This window comes from Xenopus laevis, chromosome 3L, assembly GCF_017654675.1.
Source record: "Xenopus laevis strain J_2021 chromosome 3L, Xenopus_laevis_v10.1, whole genome shotgun sequence".
Classification (NCBI taxonomy): Eukaryota; Metazoa; Chordata; class Amphibia; order Anura; family Pipidae; genus Xenopus; species Xenopus laevis.
In genome coordinates this window covers 97,950,306-97,977,450 of record NC_054375.1, presented here as the reverse complement: position 1 = coordinate 97,977,450, position 27,145 = coordinate 97,950,306, and the positions used below count along the sequence as shown (strand labels likewise).

The following is a 27,145-nucleotide window of genomic DNA, read 5'->3' as shown; positions in this document are numbered from 1 at the left end:
GCTTCGGCAACTGCACACCACAGCATGCAGGCTTTATTCGGTAGTGTGAAGGTGTTTGCTGCTGGTTTTCCAAACAGTACCCCAAATATAATATTTTGTATAATGAAAGTGACATTCATTCTAAGTTTTTCCAATATACATTAAAGACAAATTTTCAATTATTTTAAAGTTTGCACTTGCAAAAAGATAACCTCTTCTGGAAGAATTCTGCATCTATAATCTTCAAAGTTTTTACAATACAAATCCATCTGCACATCAAGATATTCTCAATAGATGCCCTGGTGTCCTCTAGGAAGATGAAATGCTAAAACGGCTGCCACAGGCCTTATTGTATGGATTCAGTATATATTCATGATTCCCTGCCTCTTGCACATCTCCAAAGTAAACGGTTACAGCTTGGCTAATTTATATGTTAAACTTGGGTAGAAATGTGACCAAGTAAGATAGAATAGAACGGTTGCAACGTATGGATTAAATTCCAGGTTTATGTTGGGCTAAAGTGGTATGGGAACATTTGGAAACCATTACCTTTCACTTCTTCTGAAGTGGTCTGGATAATAAAGAGAAAGGTTCAAGCACTTCTTCCACATGGGAACATGGCAGAAGAGTTAATGTGGTTATTGGTGTTGCTAGGCAGACAGGTACATGAACATTAGTTATCAGTTCCAAGCAAGTGGATTGGATAGGAATGGGTTAGGGATGCAAGTGGTAAGAATTTAAAGTATAAATAGAAGTGTTTGATAGCTTTCAAAGTATTGTGTACATCAGCGGAACAACAGATGGAGGATTTGTTTGTGTTGATTTGAACCTGGGAATTTGACCAAACTGCAAATATGTTTATTTGTGGTCTAAGGTGCTGCACAGTAAATGTATTAGTTTGTAGCACATGAAACTAATTATCAACATGTGATCAGTAGGAATTATCTACATCCAGGCAAAAAGTTAAATATTTTTCACTTTTTTTTTTACAGTAGAGGGGGATATGATAAAGCCTTATAAAACCAAACGGGACTTACTACAACATATAAGGTCAGGAAATCTTTTGGATTCACAACTTAACCATGCACTAGTAGAATTAAATCTAAAGCAACTGGACTTCTCAATTTGTGCAAACCATGGTTTAAAATGGACCTGTCACCCAGACATAAAAATCTGTATAGTAAGTCCTTTTCAAATTAAACATAGAATCCAAATTCTTTTTTTTTTTAAAGCATTCATAGCTGCCTTAGGCATAGAGGCGGGGCACGCAATTACTTTCATTTTCCATTCAGCACTTCCTAGATGTCACTGCTCTCCCCACATTCCCCCATTCTCTTCACCTTTTAATTGTGTAGCCAGGGCATGGGGGTGGACATCAGGTCCCCCATTCTGGTGCACAAACAAGATTCTGAGATGATGCAAGATTTGCATTAATAACAGTGTCCACAAAATGGCTCCTGCCTGCTTGCTATAATTATGAGTTCCCAGACTGGTGGAAACAAGATTCAAATAATCTATATAATGTAATTAAAGTTAATTTAGCTTGACTAACATGATAAAATAGGATTTTTTTGGGGGTCCCCTTTAAGCAAAGACTATGTCCTCCAGAGACATTTAAGTAGTATTACTTTTTAATGCTTGGGGTCCTAGGTTCAATCCCAACCCGGCTGCTCTCTATAAGGAGTGTGTATGTTCTCCTTGTGCTTGTGTAGGTTTCCTCCGGGTACTCCTTTTTCCTCCCACACTCCAAAAACACATAGGAAAGTTAATTGGCTCTTGATAAAATTGCCCATAGTGTGTGTGAATGTGACAGAGGCCTTATATTGTGAGCTCACCAAAGTAGAAGGAACCAACGCACACCCTTCACCAGATCAGCACAATCCCAAAGGATCCGGCAGCCTCACGTATGTATAGAACAGAAGAGGATCGGCACACAGGCATTCAAATTGCAGTGTTACCTGCTCGTTTTATTGTGCAGACTGCAACATTTCGGGGTCATGCTTGACAAAGGGGCGTGACCCCGAAACATTGCAGTCCGCACAATAAACGAGCAGGTAACACTGCAATTTAAATGCCTGTGTGCCGATCCTCTTCTGTTCCTTATATTGTTCCTTATATTGTGAGCTCCACTGTGGCAGGGACTGATATATAATCTTTGTAAACAGCTATGGAATATCTCAACACTATATAAATAAAGTACAATTAAAATAATCCAGTGGCGTAACTACCGGGGGAGCAGGGGTGCAATTGGGCCAGGGCACCCCTGCAGGGCCCCCCGGCAGTCACGCGCCCACTGGAGTCAGCTGCAGCCGCACGGACGAGGGTGGGGGTGGGGCCCGGCTGCACGGCCCGCACCAGGGCCCGCCCCCACCTAGTTCCGTCACCTAGTTCCGTTCTGCTGAAAATAATTCATACCCATTGTAGCTGTATGCACCAAAAACAATCTAGTTCCATATATTTTGTATGTGTATTTGTGTATGTATATCTATAGAAAAATATATTTGTCTGCCTTAATTATGTAATACTTACATAATTAGGAGGTTCTGTATTTGACTGGTTTTGTTTTCATTTGCACTGGAAACTGTATTCCTTTTCTGGGTAATAAACTGATCTGTTTTCTAACGTAAGCTGCCAAAAAACAATAATTATGTCCAGTTTGGATAATCACAATACATTTAGGAAGCGTTAAAATTCAATAATAGCATGTGCAGAAGCTTGGACAGTGCCAGTTATCTACTAAATTGTCTGCCAGGGCTCCCAATGATCCTGTTGTTTTCCTGATCACAGAACAATTTGAACTGTGCATTTATCATCCATACTGACCCTCCATATATAGGGTCAAATTGGCAACAGTTCCATTTGCTTAGGCTCTTGAAAAAGGAAGAAGCTGCTTAATATTGGCCAAGAAGTGATAAAACTCCTGTACAAGTAAATTTTGATAATAGAATCGGATTTTCTATGAGCATGATTACAACAGGAAATTTAAAATAATGCAATCATTACTACATTTTAAAAATACTATTTATTTATATATACTTACAGAAGCTTGTAATTTAGATGCTCCTATATAAAGGCCCCAGTCCTCCCTCACTGGATACCGTCGACCAGTTTAAGATAAGCCATTGATTCAGGTAACCTTTCATCTCTATTCAGTGGGGAGTCCTGCTGATTTCTGTACTGACTTTGTGAAACTTCCCTTCGGTGGTTTCATGTTGGCATGTGTCGTCTCTATTTCTGTGCGTGTGTTGATGCTGGGCACAGTAGGGAATATAAGAAAGTCTATAAATGACTTGAAGCTGCAATAATTATACTAGATTAGTTCCCTAAACTCCTGCTACGACTCTATCACATCTTATCAACCTTTTACAAGTCAAAAGTACTTCAATAATTTATACCACTGATTATTATTTTATCCCTGACTATTTTGTATTTGAAAACAAATCTGAACGTAATCAGCTAAATCCAATGATTATCTTTTTGTCTATTCTTCATCATTTCAGTAATTTCTATCAGATCACAGTTAAAGGGATACTGTCATGGGAAATTTTTTTTTTCTCAAAATGAATCGGTTAATAGTGCTGCTCCAGCAGAATTCTGCACTGAAATCCATTTCTCAAAAGAGCAAACAGATTTTTTAATATTCAGTTTTGAAATCTGACATGGGGCTAGACATATTGTCAATTTCCCAGCTGCCTCAAGTCATGTGACTTGTGCTCTAATAAACTTCAATCACTCTTTACTGCTGTACTGCAAGTTGGAGTGATATCAACCCCCTCCCTTTTCCCCCCAGCAGCCAAGCAAAAGAACAATGGGAAGGTAACCAGATAACAGCTCCCTAACACAAGATAACAGCTGCCTGGTAGATCTAAGAATAGCACTCAATAGTAAAAACCCATGTCTCACTGAGACACATTCAGTTACGTTGAGAAGGAAAAACAGCAGCCTGCCAGAAAGCATTTCTCTCCTAAAGTGAAGGCACACGTCACATGACCAGGGGCATTTGGGAAATTGACAAAATGTCTAGCCCCATGTCAGATTTCAAAATTAAATATAAAAAAATCTGTTTGCTCTTTTGAGAAATGGATTTCAGTGCAGAATTCTGCTGGAGTAGCACTATTAACTGATGTGTTTTGAAAAAAAACATGTTTTTCGATGACAGTATCCCTTTAACAATGGTCTCTGTCCATGCCTTAGGTGGGAATCTACTGCCATTGTGTCTTCTGTATCTGCAGGCTTGTATTGTAGCTACGTGACCCAGGTAGTTCAGCATTTTGAGTAATGGAAAATGGACTTTGCCATATGTGAAAGAAGTGCTGTAGTATTACCCGTAATAAAATATATATTTTTTTGAAAGAAAGACAGTTCACTACACTGCTGTATGCCTTTATTACTGAGGAAGAAGCACTTTAAAGCGTATATTTGCTGAGCCATATCTCCAGGGTTGCACTTTGTTGCTGGTGTTGAGTCAAACACTATTAACCACACTAGTTTGATTGCTGTTGGACCCATAGATGAAATCAACTGCTGCTGACTGCCATCCTCTCACAGTGTACTAAAAGCTTTTGGGGGTCAAGCTATAACTTGTTCATCAGCTCATATGGTAACCAACGAGCTGGACATTCAGACAGAGCAAATTGCTAGCAGAAATCCAATAACAGTTATAGACATGGTCATTATTGACCTCATGCCCTAAATGTTTTTTTGCTAAGAGATGTTGTCTTCCTTTACTGTTAAAGCCCTATACTTTAGAACTTCCTCTGACCACATGAAAACGTGTAACACCATAACATTTTTACATGCCTACATTTTATTTGAAGGTTTACCAATTACTATTGCTTGAATTGGAGTGGAAAACGTAGAGGAATGCTATGTGTTTCCCCTCCCACAATCATAGGCCACACCCATTGTTATAATAAGCCTCACACACCGACACTTTCTGGTTTCCCCCACCTTAAAGCAAAGTCATTTTTCTAATTTTAATTTTAGTATTTCCTTCTAATGAACAGTCTGATATCCAGTACACATAGATTTACCCAAGTATATGGTCTATAGGAACCCCAAAAAGAAAATTGTGCATATGACATTTGTTGGCTGCCAATTCAGCTTCTGAAAACATAGCACCTTGCCTGTGTCTTGCCAAGCATGTTCTGTATTACCCCTCAATAATGTATATCTTCTCTCAACATTCCTCTACTGTTCTCTACCTTCACTTTCTCTTTATGTTTCTCCTATTGTCTTCTTCTCTCCTGTTCTCTATACCCCTCACTATCTTCATACTTCATCTCTTCTTTTCTCCCAGCAACCTTTTCTCTCCCTTTATCTTTTATATACTCTTCCAACTTGTGATTTAAACCTCTTAATTTTATTTGCGTGCAGAAGTGAGAGGAAAAATAAAAGAAAGCTCCGGTATTAGAATTAAAAAGTACCAGGATTCAAAACTCCCTACCTAACGGGATGCTATTTCACATGATAAAAGAAGGAATGGCATCCCTGAGTATCCCACCCCAATTCCAGCACTGCCAACATTATTAAACCAATTTTGAAATAATTTCTTAAAACATCTGCAGCACAATAATATAACCATTTATATTAGCTACGGATCATATTCATGACTGCATTTACATTTTTGGGAGCATGCTGCAGTGTCTAACACAGGGCTTGCCTTGGACAAGTGCTCTTTATATTCCATACAAGAGTTCTGGGAGCACTAATTGTCACATAACAACAAGTATCTAACCACATCATTAAGCTAGCCCTAAAAGTAGCTGGTGAGCTCCTTACCTTATTGTTAGATCCTCAGTTCCTACTTGGTTCACAAAGTTCCTTTAAAAAGATTATTTAAAAATTTGCTAAGAAACCAAATATAGGCAGATGGGTAGAAGCATATGAGGCAGATGATATACCCCAAGCAAGTAACTAACCAACAAAATCTCATCTCTGTGAATTTGTTGGGCATCTATCACTGATTGCTCATATCTCATTAAGGGTCTCCTGGACCTCACAATCTGTAATCTTTTTTGGCTCTACATCAGCTAAAGTGATGGGTGGCCAGAAACAATGCAAATGGATGGGAAAAAAAAGGGTCTTTGTTATCCATCCACACTCAAGGAACAGACAGCAATTTGTCTCAGATATCAGTGTGTGTGCCTGGCATGCATTCCCTGCTATCTGCTGCACTCACCATCACCTCTTATTTTGAGGAGCATGATGATTTGCTTTCTTAAGAAGGAAATTTTTATTGGCCTAATTTTTCTTAAAGGTACAGGTATGGGATCCGTTTTCCAGAACAGAGCGTGGCCAACCCAACCAGGCGCCCTAGGCAACCTGGCTGGGCACGGCGCCGGATGATCGCACGCAGAACTGCATGCGCACATGCGCAGAAGCGCTATTACAAGAAATTATACGCGGCAGTCGCGAAAGACAGGACCGGACAATGGGTAGGTGTCAGAGCAGGTACGTGCCTGGCGCCCCCCCAGCTTTGCGCCCTAGGCACGTGCCTACTTTGCCTACCCTTAGTTCCGGCCCTGTTCCAGAAACCTGTTATCCAGAAATCAAATTAAGGGATAAATCATACCAAATAATTAAAATTTTCAAAAAATAATTTCCTTCTCTGCAATAATAAAACAGTACCTTGTACTTGATCTCAACTAAGATATAATTAATCCTTAATGAAGGCAAAACAATATTCTGTTTATTTAATATTTAAATGATTTTTTAGTAGACAGGGTATTTTGGGGGAATCGCTCCTTAGGTAGTAGCAGCAGATCATTTCACATAGTTAAGTTACAGTACACAGGGTTTCCAACTGAACTTTGCATTTGAATTTATTTAACACAGCAGCTTAAACATTAAAGGAAAGTCCATAGCAAGTGATGAGTGGATTTGTAGTGATTTGCTGTGCCGAAATATTTGCAAAACGGCGAAAAGTTTCCGACACACGTAATTTTTCTTATGTAGACGTAATTTTCTTTGAAGTGCGTCTTTTTTTTTTTACACAATTTTTTTGCTGCGCGAAACTAAACGGATGGCAAATTTTTCATCCCTATTCATAACTTCTGAGGTTGCAATAAAACAAAATAGTAACAGCTTTGCTTTTGAAGAAAAATGTAATTTCCCAAAGGACCCACAGCCCCACTTGGGCAAGTTAAATCCGATAAGCAAATGAAAAGTTTACTCACGGCTTTGGAGATTCCCAGTGCTTTCTCTCTGTAGCAGCTGCAGCTCACTCCCTTTCTTTAGGGCAGCAGCTTGTAGCCAGTCCTTGCTACCAGGGAATTGGCCTCCTTGTGAATAAAATCTCAAGTCCTGTGCGGAACCACTAAGAAGCGACCCGCGTAAAATGAGATTCACACTGTAAGGCACTGGGGATTTGTTTGTTTTTTTAGTGAAGTTAGTTCTCCTAGCGATAGATAGATAGATGGTGTCCCAGGGCTTAGAAAAATCAACAGATCTTCGGGACAACTCCAACTCTATACTATTTCTGTTTCTGATCTTTTACTCATGAATTGTTGGCGCTTTTTCTTATTCTTATATTTATGAACTCACTTTGAAATAATTAATTTCTACCACAAGCACTTTATTTTATTAACTTATTATACACTTAAACAATTGATTTTTTTAATTCATTATTAATTGTGTGCAGGCACAGAATTGATTGGAAATTGTGCACATGACTATATTAGCACCAAGCACTTTACAAAACAAAGAAGCACTTTAATCACTCTAATCAATTTTGGTAATTTAAGGAAGTGTGTAGTTTTACTGCTACTCTGTTTTTTTAAACAATTCTGGTTGGTTTATATACACTATCCTAAACCGTCTAGCAAAAGGGAGTATATATTAAATTACAAATCAAATAGTTTTTTAATTCAAGGACTAAAATTTAGACAATATAACAGAAGAAATTTAGATGAGACCTGCAACCTGACCTGCATCTATACTCGCACCTGAAAATCCTACCCTCATTCCGCAGGGTACTCGCTTTTTTTGCAGGTACCTGACCTGCTGCAGGACTCTATCTCAAGTGTCCAGCAACAATCCTTATTTTGCATGCAATGTCACAGCCTTAGTTGCTCTCTTTTCTCCAGACAGCAGTTACTCTTGAGCCACACATTTTAACTCCAGGAGACGCTGATCAGATCCTCATTTTCACAGCCCTCTGTGCTGCCTCATAGAGGATTCTGGGAGGGATATACTTTCCATCTATGATTTTTCCCGCCGTGCTACAGTATGAAGATCCAAATTACAGAAAGATCCCTTATCCAAAAAACCCCAGGTCCCAAGCATTCTCGATAACTGGCCTCATATCCGTATACAAGTAACTCTAGAAGTACCCCACAGGCAAATTCACCTAGAAGTATGGTCCATATATATATATATATATACGAGTAGAATGGATGGCTGGTTTCTTTCTAACCTTGCTAGTGATTCTGTGTATTTTATCAGTAAGAGAATTCTGTACCAATCTATGTATAAGCTACAAAGAAAACACTTGATTTCCTACTATGTAATGTTTTTTTGCTCTGGTATTTCCTATGCAATGTTATGTGAGGTTTGTGCCATGCCATAATTTAAAATCTATCTTTAAAAAAAACGAATGAGTATTCTGTTCCTCGTTTTAGAAGTACATCCAGGCCGCCATGGCTTTGTATCATTCACTTCTTTTAAGCATGTTACCAGTGCCATAGGGGTCAGTGTTATGCAAAGGTTGGAGCTGTAAATCTTGACCTTTAGTCTCCCTCCTGAATAAATTATGCTAATTTTATTGCTCTATGAAATTTGACTATACATTATTGAGGTATGTGCCTTTTATTACGGTATTTCATTGATGAACAAAAAACTGACATAGTCTGGAAAGCAAAGCAAAGGCCGATGCTCAGCTGATCACATTGATCTACTTGTTCAACTGATGGACCAAATGACAATCTCATTGGGAGAAAAACAAGTAATATAAATAGTGTGTGCTTCAACCACCTCTCAGAACCCTTGTGGGCAGGGTGCAACACAGTCCGGAAACCCTTGCCAGAGGTCAAAACATACACTAGAAAAAATATTGCTGCAGCACCTCTGTGTTGCAAAATTGAAAAGTTGTGTTTTTTCAGTCAGAAAAACAGGCAACGTTTCAGGCTAAATCTCGCCCTTTCTCAAGCCTCATTGGGAGAGAGAAACAACATCTGTCACTTTCAGGCGATGTGCCAATGGAAAGCATTTTTCTGTCCAGAATGGTGACTGTATTTCAATACGATCACAGGATGATCTAACAAATATAGCACTTGAGGGGTTCATAGACTAATGGCATGTCAATAAAGTTTACGATGGCAAAAACTGTCTGATCCTATGTCTATGCTATGGCCACCATTAAAGGAGAAGGAAAGCTCCAAGACAGTTTATTGCCAACAGATTAGCCACAATAGTGCAAGCTAGAACGCTATATGTATTCTGCAGAATGCTTTACCATACCTGAGTAAACAGCTCTAGACGCTATCTCTGTTTGTTTAGGATAGAACAGGGATCCCCAACCTTTTGAACCCGTGAGCAACATTCAGAAGTAAAAGGAGTTGGGGAGCAACATTAACATTAAAAATATTATTGGGGTGCCAAATAAGAGCTGTGATTGGCCATTTTGCAGCCCCTATGTGGATTGTCAACCTACATTGAGGCTCTTTTTGGCATTACACCTGGATTTTATACAACCAGAACTTGCCTCCAAGTCAGGAATTTAAAAATAAGCACCTGCTTTGAGGCCACCGAGAGCAACATCCAAGGGGGTGGAGAGCAACATGTTGCTCACGAGCTACTGGTTGGGGATCACTGGGATAGAAGCTGCCATATAAGCTTGGTGTGACATCACTTCCTGCCTGAGTCTCTCCCTTCTCACTTACAGCTCTGAGCTCAGATTACAGCAGGGATGGGAGGAGGGAGGGGGAGAGGAGCAAACTGGGCATGCTCAAGCCATGCTCTGGAGGTTTATGCTGAAAACAGGAAGTCTGATACAGAAGTCCATGTGTACACAATAAAAGGAAAGAAATGCTGTGTTTCTTTTGACAGAGGACTCAGATCAGCATTACTTTGAGGGTTTACTGGTATATTTATATAGACCTTTCTGATAAAGCTTACTTAATTTTAGCCTTCCCTTCTCCTTTAACTAGTTTGTCCTGAAGTTGCCAGAACTGACTTTTTCCGTATAATGCATTTTTTTAAAAGGTTTTTAAAAGGTTTCCTTATAATGCATTTTAAGTAAAATATATGATATAATGCAATGTGCAACCTTGTAAAAATCTGTCTGTAAGTGAATAGGCTCAGAAATGATTCAATGTACTAACTCCATATGAAAACCAAAGGGCACATTATTGTGTGATTTTTTTTTGTTATTCTCAATTGCACTTGACTATTTGCTGTGGGTAAAAGCAGAGCGATGAGGGCAGTCATTCAAAGCTGAAAAATGAGAAAAGGCACAGGACACACAGCAAATAACATATAAGCTCTGTAGTATACAATGGGATTCTTCAGAACCGTTACCTACTGTGAATCCTTTGCTTGAATGGCTGCCCCCACAGCAGCTTGTTTATATAACTTTAGTAGTATAACTTTAGTAGTCGATCTAAAGCAAACATACCAGTTTTACCAGTGCAGGGCAACAGTACATTGTTTTGTCATTTCTTTAAAACAATATATTTTTTGGTGTTACTGTTCCTATAAGTATTACCTAAGACAACTGACTGGGTGAAATTGTAACTTATTTTTCTGAAGACCTTTACAGTGACTGTTCAGACTTTATAGCCCTAAGATTGCCCAAAGGTTCAATAGATACAATATCTATCGCATCGCATGTTTAAATATTCTAACATGTTATAGATAAGAAGCTTGCCTGTTATACTGTGTTGATAATGCATTGATTTTGTGTGTTTTACGATATGGTGTTTCTTGTCTATGTTTCTTTGCTCTTGAGTATACATAAGATGTAGGGACCCTGATATATGATACTAAAAAGAGTTTATTTACATCAGTGTTATAATGCGTAGCAACTCAACAGCTGTTTGGCCCAGTGCAGTTAAAACAGCAAACACTGGTATCTGATTCTTTGCTCTGGGTTTCTGCACGTTAGTAAGTCAATATGCGCTATAATGTTTTCATTCAATACATTAAATAATGCTGTGAATATACATAAACATAATGTAAATGTATTATTATCAAAACTATACATTTAAAGTGTTGCTGGTACATTCCTATTGATAGTATAAATCATGTCAGCATGACTTATAAAAGACAGTATAATTTACATACTCCAGTCCAGCCTAAAGGGTGATCCGGCCACCCCAAGCCCAAAATGACAGACAGAACAGGCTCTCTGTCTGCTATTGAATTAAGCCGTGTTGGAGTCCTGTTGTTATACAGTTCTGGAGATGAATTGGGAGGATTGTGCAAAAAAATGATACTGTGGCCTCCTATGGAAGTGTTATTGATACACATCATTGATAGGAACAAGTCATTATTAGTTTCGTTGAATACATCCTGGAGCATTGTAACTTTGGCAGAGGATCGTTGAGCACGCCTGTACCTATTGTTCTTCTTGCATGTTTGTTATTCTTGTGTTCTTGAAGTAATATCATATTATTGTAACAGAATAACACAATTGATTGTAAGAAACACCTATATCACATTTACTAAGGGTCGAAGTGAATTCGAAGTGAAAACAATTCGAATTTCGAAGTAATTTTTGGGTACTTCGACCATGGAATAGGCCAAAATTCGATTTGAATTGAAAAAATTTCGAATATTTGACCATTCAAAAATCGAAGTAATGTCTCTTTAAAAAACTTCGACTTCGACATTTTGCCACCTTAAACCTGCCGAATTGCTATGTTAGCCTATGGGGACCTCCTAGAACTTATAGCCAGTATTTGGCTAAGTCTTTAGAAGTCGAAGTTTTTTTTTTGGAAAATCGTTCGATTGATCGATTAAATCGTTCGAAACGTTCGATTCAAACGATTTGAATTCGATCGAAAATGGCTAAATTCACTCAAAAAAAATTAGATTATCGAATTTCTACAATTCGAGGGTCGAATTTCGAAGTTTTACCACTTCGAAATTCGACCCTTAGTAAATGTGCCCCTTAGTCTTTTCCATCTCTTGTACTTAGGAGGTTATTTTTCAAAGGTTTTCAAGGGTTTTTTTTTGTAAAAAAAACCTCTAATTTTCCCCTGAACCTGGTAATAGCTCAAATCCAAAAATACACCATCTAAAATCTGTCAAGGTCATGTAGAAGTAAATGGCAGAGGTCCCTTGAACCTTTGTTCGAGTTTTTCAGTGGGTTTCGCTAAAAAAACTCGGTAAGTTCGAATGATTTGGAGTTTTTTTGCCGAAAACTCGATCAATTCGAGTTTCCGGGTTTCTCACCTTGAATTCACTGATTCGAGTTTTTTTACATATGAGTTTTTTTCTGAAATTAGAAACCATTCCAGTTGTCAGTTCATTTGAAATTAAAAAAGGTCACAAAGTTCTAAAACCCGGCCTTTGATAAATAACCCCCTATATGTGTGGTGTATTGTGCCTTGACATCCCCTAGCCCCACCAGAATACTTCATATTAAATGGGCCTGATTAAAACTTGCAACTACAAATCATTTTAGTTTATCCTGTATGTGGATTATCTACAATCCACAATATTAGCATATTGCCATTGATGGGTTTATTTGTCAAAAATCGAATTTGTGAGGTTTTAGAGTTTTTTTCTACTTCAAATAAACTCAGAATTAAAAAAAACTAGGATTTTAGTTATTTATTAAAAAATCTGAATATGAAAACATTTTATTAAAAACAATTGTGGCAAAAAAAAAGCGCAAATACCTCAAACTTGTGGGTTTACAAGCGCAAAACACTAGAAAAATCTTAAATTGAAAAAATGGAATGGATGTGCAAGCTTTTGTATGAAAGTATTACATTCGAGTTTTTCAAGTTTTTTCTGTAAACATACTAAACATTCAAGTTTTTGAAAATATAATTTGAATTTGTGAGTTTTTGTGCAAAAAAAATTAGAGTGTTGATAAATCACCCCCTAAATGTCTTAGATTTTCTCAAATTAGCAACACACCAAAAAGATACATTTTCACATATGCGATGGAATACATGTAATTTATCTACAATGTGTTGTTGCTTCTGGTCTTATATTGTCTTATTTTGTGTAGTATTCTAATTTATACTTCATGTACTAATTTATGGTTTCCCTTAACAGGTTTTATTGGGACCTTACCATGTTATTGCTTATGGTGGGAAACCTCATTATCATCCCAGTAGGTATCACTTTTTTCAAAGAGGAGAATACACCAGCATGGATTGTGTTCAATGTGGTGTCGGACACATTTTTCCTTGTGGACCTTGTACTAAATTTCCGTACAGGAATTGTGTTGGAAGATAATACGGAGATCATCTTGGAGCCACAACGTATCAAAATTCGTTACTTAAAGAGTTGGTTCCTGGTAGATTTTGTGTCCTCCATCCCAGTTGACTATATTTTCCTAATTGTGGAGACAAGAATTGACTCTGAAGTATACAAGACTGCAAGGGCCCTGCGCATTGTCCGCTTTGCTAAGGTTCTCAGCCTTCTACGTCTTCTGAGACTCTCCAGGCTTATTCGATACATTCACCAGTGGGAAGAGGTGGGTTTGAGCTGAATGCTTAGTATTTTATTCTTCTCGGTATGGAAAATGCAAACAGAAATATAGGTTCATCTATTTATGTCCCTGAACTTTTTTTTTTCAAGTAGTGTGGGGCACTTATTTTACAGTATATATACACTGTCAAATGTTGCCTTGTTTATATAAAGTTAGTTTTTAACTTCAGGAATAAGAACATGAAATTAAAGGGGTTGTTCACCTTTAAATTAACTTTTACTATGATGTAAAGCAGGGGTCCCCAACCTTTTTTACCCGTGAGTCGCATGCAAATGTAAAAAGAATTGGGGAGCGACACAAGCATGTAAAAGTCCCTTGGGGTGCCAAATAAGGGCTATGATTGGCTATATTTTTGGTAGCCCATATATGGACTGGCACTATACTTAGTTTTTATACAACCAAAACTTGCCTCCAAGCCAGAAATTCAAAAATAAGCTCCTGCTTTGAGGACACTGAGAGCAACATCCAAGGGGTTGGAGAGCAACATGTTGCTCACGAGCTATTGGGGATCACTGATGTAGAGAGTGATATTCGGAGATAAGCAGCAATTGGTTTTCATCTTTTATTTGTGGTTTTTGAGTTATTTTGCTATTTATTCAGCAGCTCGCCAGTTTGCAACTTCAGCAATCTGGGTACTAGGGTCCAACTTACATGAGCAACCATGCATGAATATGCATGGTTGATGGAATATGAATAGGTGAGGCCTGAATAGAAAGTTGAGTAATAAAAAGTAGCAATAACAAGGCAAAAGAAGGCAAATAATTAAAAAAATTCTAAAAAAAAATAAAGGCTAACTGATCATACAAATGTATGTACAAATGCCCATTCGTGACGTATTTATAAAAACACACAGAAAAGGACCTAATGGTTTCTTTAAATTAAAATATTATGTTTTCTAGAAATAATGTAAAATTTCAAAAGTGCAGACGATTGTATATTATATATAAACAAGTATTTCTAGACATTACTGAAACCTATTTATGAAATTATTAAACCCGATTTTAGAAGTAAATGTTCCCCACCTCTTAAAAGTCTTCAATTGCTAATTAATTAATTAACATTATGCCCAGAGATTAATATGCTTGTGGCTGTAGGCTTCCTCATTCAATGCCCTTCTGCTGTTGGCTTCTTACTGCAAATTTATGCCATATAGGGGTGGTCTTGTCAGTACGTTTGGGGTCAGTGAAAAGTGTTAAAATATGGTACTGACAGGCCAAGCTGTTTGATTCCCAGGAAGCCCAGGGAAGGTTGGTTGGGGTGAGTGTCATGGTGCGTGTTTGCTGCATGGCATAAGGTAATAAGTAATCGGAAGGTGTCATTACAGATGACAAGTGGCAGTATAAATTCATAAAGGGTGATTTGTGAAATGCATAAAACATATTAAATACTGGAAGACGGCAACTAAACCTCTCCAATCACCAAAATATATTTTTTTCTAGTAGAATAAAGTATGAAAATGCAATTCTTCTTCCTCTATTCTCCCATTACATCTTTCCAGTACTAGTTGTCTTTTTCTTGTTTTGATATAACCACTTTCCTTCCTAATCTTGTTGTGATTGTTCTGCAGATATTTCATATGACCTATGATCTGGCGAGTGCTGTGGTGCGCATTGTAAACCTGATTGGCATGATGCTCTTGCTGTGCCACTGGGATGGTTGCTTGCAGTTCCTAGTGCCCATGCTGCAGGATTTCCCTGAGGACTGCTGGGTTTCTCTTAACCACATGCAGGTGAGCTCACAATTAACCCCTAAAACATTAGTAGGATGTAACTACCATTTGTAACAATTTCTTTAGGAGGAATAGCAGGAAATACAGTATAGTATAAGAAGTGAAAAAAGAAAACCTGCAATAAGTCAGTAAAGGTTTGGGTGGTTTAAAAATGAGTAACATTGTGAATTGATCTGACTGCATGCTGGTGTCGTTTGTATCCTATCAGATACAGCCGCACATGTAGTGATCCCAGTATTGAAGCTGGTACATACTGTTACACAGGTAGAGATCCCATCATATAATGATCCAGCTATGGGGATCAATTCTATCTATAGTCATTTTCCTGCATAAATACTGGCATGTGTATAGATTTGGTGTATAGATTTGGTGCAATATTAGCCATGCAGAATGTTACAGGTTAACCCTTTTCAAATGAAGAAAAAAATTACAATTGTGTAATTATCATCTAAGTTAGCCAATAAGGATTTCACCACTATATCACTTTGCCTACTGACACTGAAACACTGTCAACATGTTTCTCACTTTACAGAATGCTTCTTGGGGAAAACAGTACACGTATGCCCTGTTTAAGGCTATGAGTCATATGCTGTGCATCGGGTATGGGCAGCAGGCACCAGTGGGCATGGGGGATGTCTGGCTCACTATGCTCAGCATGATTGTTGGCGCTACTTGCTACGCCATGTTTATCGGTCATGCCACAGCCCTGATCCAATCACTGGACTCTTCAAGGCGTCAGTACCAAGAGAAGGTATGGAGAGCGCCACAAGCAGACAAATAACCACTGTGTGTAATATCTCTTACTAGCAAATGTCAGCAGGGAGAATCTTGCAGGCATAGGTGACAGTAAGACAGTAAAAAGTGATGGAAAAAGTGAATAATAGAATATCTAATTTGGCAAACAATCTAATGGCCTAAATGTTATTGAGCTGTTGTACATGGCCATCTTATGAATGATAATGATGTCCTCCCTCTCATGCTGAATCTGTATATATCAGTGCGTTAATTCAGATATGACAGTGTAACGTCACTTAAAATCACCAAAATGTGCTTAAAAAACATATTCATGTCTGTTAAACCCTAGCATTAGTTCAGCATGGCAACATTCGTCCAGCTGCCTATTTTACTCCTCAGTCTTCTACATAATTAAGGGATGGTGCAGCCCAGCATTTGTCTTCCCCAAGGGTAATTAATCATAATGGAAATTAATTGGATAGTATTAAACTATTGTGCCATTCACAATGTTCATCAGCCCTATGGCTGTCAGATCTCCACATGAGGCAAAAATGTACCTTCCAGTACCTCCAGTCATTGTCCATCTGCACCTTCAAGCCTGGGTTATAGCCAAGTGTAATGATTTGCCTCATGCCAACATAGCGATCTGTATTCACATTAGTAGCTGACACCCCTGTGGAACGGCACGTTGGAAGTTAAATGGGAGCTGGGGAAGTGACACAGTAGTACAGGTATAGGATCTGGTATCCGGAAACCGAATTACAGAAAGGCCGTCTCCCATAGACTCCATTTTATTCAAATAATCCAAATTTTAAAAAATTAATTCCTTTTTCTATGTAATAATAAAACAGTACCCTGTACTTGATCCCAACTATTAATATAATTAATGAATATAAATTATATAATTATATATAAATTATATAATGAATTCTCTGGGCGGAAGCAGTGGTTAATAGGTCTAACGAACTGAATGTATACCTTTTCATCTGGTTTAAGATATAATTAATCCTTATTGGAAGCAAAACCAGTATGTTGGGTTTTATTAATGTTTACATGATTTTCTAGTAGACTTAAGGTATGAAGATCCAAATTACAGAAAGACCCATTATCCGGAAAGCTCCAGGTCCCAAGCATTCTGGATCACAGGTCCCATACCTGATATGCAAAGAGACACTATGGTGGCGTAATGCATAAACTGAATTGCCTCGAAAAGAGTCCAGTTGTTTCAGATGCCACTTACTGAACACTCTCAGTCATATGATCATTTACAGTGGCCTCTTGTGGCATACCTTACAAAATTCACTGTTTAGGAATTAGATAAGCAGAATTAGACTTGTAGGGGGCCTTTACATTGTTTCCTTACATATATATATATATATATATATATATATATATATATATATATATGTATATATATATATATGTATATATATATATATGTATATATATATATATGTATATATATATATATGTATATATATATATATATATATATATACTATATATATATACATACACCATTATGAACCCTGGTATCCAGAATGCTCAGGACCTGGGGGTCTTTCTGTTATTTGGATATCCATACTTTAATTCTACGAAAAAATTATCAAATGTTTAATAAACCCAATAGGATTGTTTTAGCTCCAATAAGAATTATTTATATCTCAGTTGGGATCAAGTACATGCTACTGTTTTTTATTACAGAGAAAAAGGATATATGTTTTAAAGGTTTTGAATTATTTTATTAAAATGGAGTCCATGAGAAATGGCCTTCCTGTAATTTGGAGCTTTTTGTATAATGGGTCTGGATCTGGATAGCAGATTTCATACCTATATATAAATTTACATTCACGTATTAAAATGTATGCTGAAGTGCGAGGCTGTTTTTAAAGCCTGCTGCACAAACTCATCTCTTGTCAAATTTTGGACTTCAGAAACTATAACTCGTTTGTGTGGCTTGTATAAAACTCTGGGGCCTTTTGTGCAACATATCCCTACTCTTCCATTATCACTTTAATTTACTGGGAGCCTTAAGGTGGCCATAAGCGTAAAGAGCCGCTAGTTTGGTGATTTCATCAAACGAGCGGATCTCTCCCCGATATGCTCACATTGAGGTGGGCGAAATCAGGATGATCCAATCGTGGGCCCAATGATCGGATCATAATGCAGCCAGTATGGGCGGTCAGATCGCGGGAATGCATCAAAGAATAGATGTGGCCACAATCCGACTGAATTTTTAACCTTGTGGTTCAACATTTGTCCAACTTTCGGGCAGATATCGATTGGAGAAGCCCGTTGAAGCGCCCCACAAACGCGCCAATAAGCTGCCCACTCAGTTTGTACATATGATGTACATAAACACCTGCATATACTTTCCATACATACATGCAGTATATATACAGAGGCTCCTACATTACACCATACTCCATGTGCAGTTATAATAATCAGCCATAAAAGCAGAGCTAATTGAATACACACGAGTTACTGAAGAGGGCATATTGTTCAACACCCAGAATTCCTAATAAAACCCAGTAACCCATCTTTGGATTCTGTTCCATAATGTATTGTTGGGAACAGGAGACCAACATGTGCTCTGTAGTGTAGATATAGGGCATTGCTGCATCCTTCCCATGAGCCCATACCCCTTTATATACTGGAAATATTTTTATCTTGCATATAATTCACAAGGATCTAGAATCAGTGCTCATTTGGCTGAGAGACAATATGTTTAAATAACAAACATACATGGACTGTAGTAATGTTTGTATTTGGCCAAATACTGATTCCTGCATAAAAGATTCAAGCAAAAAAAAAAACTGAACTGAATCTAAACTCTTATTTTCATATTCAGATTTAAGAATAACCAAAAAAATGGAATGGCATCATTTGTTAAATAAAATGCAACATGTCATTGAAGTATGAACAGTATGCAGTTTAATGTGTTATTGGCACAAGGAATGGGCGAATTTGATCCGTTTCGTTTTCGCCCAAAAAAGTTTTGACGCGCATCTTTTTTTTAAATGCACGACGCCATACAAGTCTATGGGCGTCATTTCTGCGGTGAATCAAGGCAAAAAAAATTGCCCATCCCTAATTGGCACATGGGTATTTTATCTGCCATTGTCCCACGCCAGACAAAACAGAGCTGTTCCATATTGAATAGAGTTCTCTTTATTTCCACATTTGTAAAATAGAGACCATAATGGTATATTCCCAACAGGGCTTTATAAAGCCTAGGCATCATGTTCTAATCCCTCGAGTCTATACTATGTTTAATACAGGAACCGCTGTCAGGCAAAATGGTACTGCTTAATGCTATTATTTACAACTATTCTCAAGTCCTTCTCTATCAGTGACTTCATGCAGTTAAACAAAGATGAAAACAACACATTCATTGGCCAAATCCACACAACATAACTAAAAACATCCAACTGAAGTCTATCTCATCAATAAGCTCACTTGTAAGGCAATAATCAAATGCAGGAGGAGAGTTTAGCACTAACTGTACATATTGATATGTTTTTTTGCACAGTACAAGCAGGTGGAGCAGTATATGTCGTTTCACAAACTCCCTGCTGATTTGCGTCAGCGAATCCACGACTTCTATGAGCATCGCTACCAAGGCAAGATGTTTGATGAAGAGAGCATTCTGGGAGAGCTGAGTGAGCCGCTTCGAGAGGTACAACTTCCATTCCCCATTCTCCATCAGTGTTCTGGCTCTGCTATTGCCACTTCTACATCACCTTCTGTTCTGCAACCTGCTGGGTGAAATTGCATGGATTTGTTTTGGAATTATGACTTTCATACAGTACCGCTTAAGATCTGTCATTGGTGATTATATTTACAATAATGGTTTTATATGATGACAATATTTACCATAATTGTCATATATGACCCATAATCCAAGGCATTTTTTTTTTTTTTTTTTAAAAAGTACCTCTGAACTAGCAGAGGAAACCTCATTTGTGGTTCTGTTGAAGTCTTATGAATTATGAGGATATGAGTAAACTGCAGGGAAAAATCTTCTGTATAGGAATTTATACTGTAAGAAAAAAAAAAGAATTTATACTGTAGAAATCATCTATTGGTCTAGCCCCATAAAACAGATATATTGTTACCGCAGTCACGCTCGTCCCTGGATGCCTGGCATGGAATCACAATGAAGCACAAGATTACTGCAGCATGAGTTGCACACACTGTATTGCAAAAGGAGGCAGGATTCTTATTCAGCTTTAAACCCATATAGAAACATCTAGAGAATGAATGTTATTTTTTTATATAATATTAGAAACATTTTCCTATATTGGAATAGAGGAATGGAACAGAAGACACATCCAAAATATGAATGAGATAGTTCACTGTAAAATTAACTTTTAGTAGATGCAGAAAATGGCATTCTGCAATCACGTGCAATTGGTAGAGATTTCTTCTTTTTTGGAGTTTTTTGAATTGGTTTATTGTTCTTCAATTTTAGCTGATATTTGGTTGCTTGGGTCCCGCTTATTCTAGCAACCAGGTTGCAGTTTGGATTGAAGAGGATCAGAATTTTGGTTGCCAGGGTCTGTCAAATAATCAATGTAGTCAAATAATTTTTTGAAAAAAAAATGATGACCAGTTGAAAAGTTACTGATACTGGGCCAAGCTATAACATACCAAAAGGTTTTTTAAAGGTGGATGACATTCCCTTTGCTCCTTAGTGCATCATATTTCATTGATTTGTTACTGTTTTCATTAAGCAAGTCTGTTGTATCATATTTAGCAGCTGGCATTTAATACATTGTGCTCTTCTTCCACTCTTTGTGAATCCCCTTGAATGTGCTCTTCTGCTTCTTCTTCTGTAGGAAATTATCAACTTCAACTGCCGCAAGTTGGTGGCATCTATGCCGCTTTTTGCCAATGCCGACCCCAACTTTGTGACTTCAATGCTGACAAAACTGCGCTTTGAGGTGTTTCAGCCTGGAGACTACTTAATCCGAGAAGGAACTGTGGGGAAAAAAATGTTCTTCATCCAGCATGGGGTGGTCGGCATCCTGAGCAAGGGCAGCAAGGAGACCAAGCTTTCAGATGGATCGTACTTTGGAGGTAAGGCAATACAAAAGTATTAATTCATTGGCTCTCTCTCTTTAGTTTGCTCGTTTTGCTTGATATTGTTGCAGTAATTATGCTTTATTCAAAATATTTTCTTCCACATTACATGTAATGTTTGTTGTTTTTCTGCATACAGAGAGGAAAGATCTCTGATTGGAGCTTATGTTATAATCATATCCAGTCTCATTATATAACTTAATATTTCAAAGATTTCTGCAAACTCTCTGTGCTCTAACAGGGCATCAGACTATGACCTGTTGGAGTGTATGGTGGGCATCTTTTGAGGAAAGTATTCTACTTGAGTGGTGCTTGTGGGTTGCCTTTGGGTGAGATGGTTACAATATTCCTGGTGCTTACAGATGCTCTAAATTTGTCCATCTTAGCCGGTGAGAACCCAAGGGACTAGTTTTTTTGTGCTAGCTAAGACCTTTGGTGCTTGCTATACATACCACAGAATGATGTTGACCTTAGAGAAGCCAGCTGACACAAGGTAAAGTATCTAAATGAGGGAAACACTACAACAGTGATCCCCAACCAGTAGCTCGTGAGTAACATGTTGCTCTCCAACCCCTTGGATGTTGCTCCCAGTGGCCTCAAAGCAGGAGCTTATTTTTGAATTCCAGGCTTGGAGGCAAGTTTTGGTTGTATAAAAACCAGGTCCACTGCCAAACAGAGCCTCAATGTAGGTTGACAATCCACAAAGGGGCTACCAAATGGCCAATCACAGCACTTATTTGGCACCCCAAGAACATTTTTCATGTTTGTGTTGCTCCCCAACTCTTTTTACTTCTGAATGTTGCTCACGGGTTCAAAAGGTTGGGGATCTCTGCACTACAATCTGGCCTTAGTTTCTGCAATACTTACTATTTAGGGAGCTACATATTGTGGTACACTCTTAGTATGGATGGCACACTCCTGATCACCATTCAGCCATAAACAACATGGATGCCTAGTGCCTAACAACCAATGGCCTCTGAACAAAAGCGTCTGCGTGCGACGTACTATGGATAGAGGCTAAGCCAGTTTTCCAGGAACCAGTGCACAGGCATATGCTTATAAGTATTAACAGTTTTGTTTTAGTAACAGTAGCGACCAGTCTCTAGAGTTTAGAATTGTGACCCAACAGTTTAGGGTGAAGGACATCTTGCTCTATATATCCGGTCTTGCAGTTACCATTCTATATCTGCAGATCATGAGGAATTCATGAGAAATCAAATAAAATCAGGCTTCTTCTGGTCTTCACTCTGTGTAGATGCACATTAAACCCAGTGTACAAAACATGTCAAGTTCAAGTGGGGTTCTCCCAGCCCGGCACTAGCAAGGAAACCTCCTTATTTGCACAGCACAATTTCCTTTTTTTTATTCATTTTTATATCTTAACAACATTGAGGGGCACATTTACTTAGCTCAAGTGAAGGATTAGAATGAAAAATACTTTGAATTTCGAAGTATCTTTTTGGCTACTTCGACCATCGAATTGGCTACTTCGACCTTTGACTACGACTTCGACTTTTGAATCGAACGATTCGAACTAAAAATCGTTCGACTATTCGACCATTAGTTAGTCAAAGTACTGACTATTTAAAAAAAGCTTCGACCACCTACTTCACCACCTAAAACCTACCGAGCACCAATGTAGGCTTTCCTAGCAATTTCTGATCGAAGGAAAATCGTTCGATCGATGGATTAAAATCCTTCGAAGCGTTCGATTTGAAGGATTTAATTGTTCGATTGAACGAATTGCGGTAAATCCTACGACTTCAATATTCGGAGTTAAAGGATTTAACTTCGATGGTCGAATATTGAGGGTTAATTAACCCTTGATATTTGACCCATAGTAAATGTGCCCTTGCCTTATAGGACACAGCGCATTTTCTGGCTTTTTGGCTTTTTTTACAATTTATAGCAACTGCAGTAGTTACGGCTCACAACTGTCACCTGGAAATATTAATCTAATTAGAGAAATATAGACTTTGCTGGTATGAAAATTGTTTGTCTTTAACTAATATTGTAATATTGTTTTGCATGTGCAAAAGGTAAATGACAATGATTTGAACTTAATTGACCCTCTTTTTGCTTTTCCACCTTTCTATTTTTTTTACCTTGCTAGTGATGTTCCATGGGTGGAACTACATGCTCAGCTAACTCATTTGTACCATTGGAGGTGAATTGTGTGAGGTGTAGCTATAAATTTTGTGAGTGCTGCTCTAAAGTGGTCAATACACAGGCAGTGCAACACTCTCTCTGCTCTTCTAGAGTAAACTGCAGTTTTGTATGTTACAGTTAAGAAGATGTGATTTACATTTTGGTCACTAGGTGGCACCAACCCCTAAGCTGGACCATAGTTGGGAAGCTCCCTTGGAAATTTGTAACAGAGGGGGGTCCTAGGCCTGTTGATGAACAACATTGTCAGTTCATTTTCTCATTGGCATTCCAAGGGTTCACTTAGCTCATAACAAGGTTACAGGTTATATATATATAATAAGTGCTCACCCTTAATCACACTCTGGCAATGCAATGCTCTTGCAGAGAACAACAACGGTCAAAACGCCATTAATCATTGCACTCCAGAACATTCACCCAAAGTTGCTATTTGATGACAGTCAATAAATGCATTATGATTGAAAAACATGAAATTATGTGTCTGCTTTTGCACTTTGCATCCAGCATCCAGATATCAAATGAGTGTGTGTGAATAAAGAATTCTGTAACATAAAGCAGTATATATTGAGATTCTCCACCATGTTTCCCTTTAGAGATCTGCCTCCTGACCCGTGGCAGGCGCACGGCGAGCGTCAGAGCTGACACTTATTGTCGACTATATTCACTGAGTGTCGACCACTTCAACGAGGTTCTTGAAGAGTACCCCATGATGAGGCGTGCCTTTGAAAGTGTGGCGCTAGATCGTTTAGACAGAATTGGTAAATATGTATCATATTTTGTCAGTAAAATAACTCCCTTTTCTATTGAATGACTGTGAACTCTTGGGCACATTGTGATATATGTTCAACTATCCTGACATGCAAATGTGGTCAGTGGACTTTAACTATTAACCCCTGTAAATTTTACAGATTTATTTTTGCCATCTGCAACAATAATTTGCTGTGCACTTGTGTGCTAGATATAAATAATGTGGAGCCACAAGTACAATACAGTTATCCTTATTGACTGATATATATATATTAATGTCTAATGTCAACAAAAACACTTGGAGGGAAAACTGCCTTGATGCCTACATTTTCAGAGATAAAGAAAATACAGTAAAGTATCTGCTCCAATAAAAGCATGATACTATTAAGTTGCCCAGAATATGATCAGCAGTGTAGGACTGTGATACCAGGGGCCCACCAGAAAACCTTAGGTTGAGGGCCCACTTTCCAAACTATTATTTCTCCTCTCCTGACTCAACCTCTTTATTCTCCCGGTCTCTTTTCTCTACATACTATACTCTATTCTTCCATTATTACGCCTCTTTATTCCCATAAATAAATAGAGAATTGCCATGAAATATGCCAAAAGGATAGAAGCAAGAGGCCCACTGACACCTTGGCCCACCGGGAGTTTTCCTGGTATCCCGGTGGGCCAGTCTGACACTGATGATCAGTAACCCATTTTGGAGCAAGCCAGTCAATTGAGACACATATTATTTTGTTATCCTAGTCTGTTGTCAGATCTATTTAGTCACTAGGCTGTTCCAGAATGAATGAGCCAAGACACATAGGGGTATATTTAGCAAAGAGTGAAGTTAGAGATCACCAAAGTCCACTAGTGTGAAATTTCGCCACTCTTCATTCATTTCTATGGGATTTTTACAGGCATATTTATCAAAGGGCGAACTTTCACTTTCACCCATTGATAAATACTCTTTAAAATCCCATAGAAATGAATGAAGAGTGGCGAAATTTAACACTAGTGGACTTTGGTGATCTCTAACTTCACTTCTTTGATAAATATAAACTCATGAGTGTAGGAGTGTAGGAAATTATCAGTGACCCTCCCAGCTAAATGCACATGTTGTACCATCTTTCATCAACAAAGTTTATGGTACATTCTACCAGACAACCATGTCCAAGATATACATGGCAGCAAGTGGCAGTCATCCTGGGTTTATGAATGTATGTTGAACTAGACACTTGACTATGTTACAATTTTTTCAATGGGTAAATCTGTCTAAGCAAATCTGTTGGCTACAGATAATGCATTTGATTTCCTTGCATTGTCTATGCAGGTAAAAAGAACTCAATTCTTCTGCACAAAGTACAGCATGACCTACGCTCTGGGGTACTCAACTACCATGAGAATGAAATCATCCAGCAGATAGTTCAGCATGACCGTGAGATGGCTCAAAGACCCCGCTACAGTCAGACTGAAGGGGACTCTGCTTCATTACCAGCCACACCAGTTATCTGGACCCCACTGGTACAGGCACCCTTACGAGCTGCAGCTGCGACCACATCAGTGGCTATACCCCTCACCCACCAACGTATACCAGCTACCATCTTTCGGCCAGCCCCCAATACACTAGGTGTAACAGCTCATGGATTACGACAAGCTCCAAGAACTGCTCTCCCTACACACCTAATAGGTATTGAAGCAGCAGTGTCTCAGTCATCTTCTTTTCATGTACACCAGCTGGCAGGGTTCTCAGCAGCAGCCTGTGTGAGTCCTGCTCCACCACCATCTGTGCCACCTCTTCAGAGACATACAGCAAAGCACCTGTCTGCATATTCCCCACCATATGAGCACCTGCAGTTGGTAACTGGTGAAGCCAACTCTTCCATATCCCTTTCACCTGAACTGTCACAGTCAGACCAGCAGTTTCAACCTCCCTCATCTGGACAGTGCCAATACCCCATTAGTCATTCATTAGATACCCATTTACCTGGAGTGTCCGAGCCACAATGGGTGCTTCCCCCTCCTCCACATAAAGCAGACTCTCCCGGGAAAGCCACTTCAGTACTCAGTCCTGGACCAGACCGGACCATTCAAATAGGTGGTTCTTCACGATCTCTTCTCCTTCCTGAAACTACTGCACTCTCAAATCTCCACAACAGTTGTACAGCTCTTCCCCTCAACCGGCTAAGGCAGGATGGTCGTCCCATCTCTGTGTCACAGCCCTCTTTGCCTCAAGCACCAGCATCTGGTTCCCCAAACTATCCACAGCAATTTATTCCTGATTTTTCTTCAAATTTAGGACATGTAACGCTGCCACGAAAAGGTCCCTCAGTGTTAGGTTTGGGCATACAGAGTATTTGTGGAGAAGACCTTTCCCATTCCAAATTCTTTAGTAACCTATGACCATATTCATTGTTAAAGATCTTGTAATGGGAGACCTGCAGGGCTTTGCTTTATGAACTCCTTTTCTAGGCATATGCAGATCACTGCTTCTGGGTCATCAGTAATACTCAAACAAACCATCAACAATACTAATGCTCAAGGGCATTTAGTACGTGTTTACCAAACAGGTTTTGGATTCCTGTAAACAAATTGCAAGAAAGCATTTGATACAAAACAACTGCAATTTATAAAACGGTGGTCAGGGATCAAACTGCAGAAATGGTTTTAGAGTTGGATGAAAAATGGTGGACTCAGAATTAAAACAGGTATTGAAGCTACATGCTGTAAACCACATAGAATCCAGATTAGAGATTTTTAACTTCAGTCCTCAGCCTTACCTTATAATAGGTGATTCTATTTAATTCTAATGACTCATCTAATATATTATCCACCTTAATGGCTGGAAGGATATCAACACTAGACTATCATTTCAAGTGTAACTAAACATAAAACAGATTTTGTGTAAGGTGCACAGCCATTTTTTAGAATAGTCATTTATTGTTTGAATTCAACTGATAATGTAGAAAATATCACACCAGGCTTATGTCCCACTGGGTGTTTTGTCTGACATACCTCCATTCAGAAATTCCGGAGCAACTGTTCTTTGA

General features: G+C 38.5%; 1 protein-coding gene across 1 annotated transcript in view; it reads left to right on the top strand.

Moving 5' to 3' along the window:
- Positions 1 to 26,609, top strand: part of LOC108711298 (potassium/sodium hyperpolarization-activated cyclic nucleotide-gated channel 3-like) — a 38,567-nt gene extending 11,958 nt beyond the window's left edge. Inside the window, exons 2-8 of the mRNA XM_018252902.2 lie at positions 13,210 to 13,633; positions 15,216 to 15,377; positions 15,910 to 16,128; positions 19,645 to 19,791; positions 20,954 to 21,194; positions 23,957 to 24,121; positions 25,429 to 26,609. Coding sequence (XP_018108391.2) covers positions 13,210 to 13,633; positions 15,216 to 15,377; positions 15,910 to 16,128; positions 19,645 to 19,791; positions 20,954 to 21,194; positions 23,957 to 24,121; positions 25,429 to 26,498 — 2,428 coding nt within the window. The 3' untranslated portion in view covers positions 26,499 to 26,609. The remainder of the gene's footprint in view (positions 1 to 13,209; positions 13,634 to 15,215; positions 15,378 to 15,909; positions 16,129 to 19,644; positions 19,792 to 20,953; positions 21,195 to 23,956; positions 24,122 to 25,428) is intronic.
- The last annotated feature ends 536 nt before the right edge of the window (positions 26,610 to 27,145 follow it).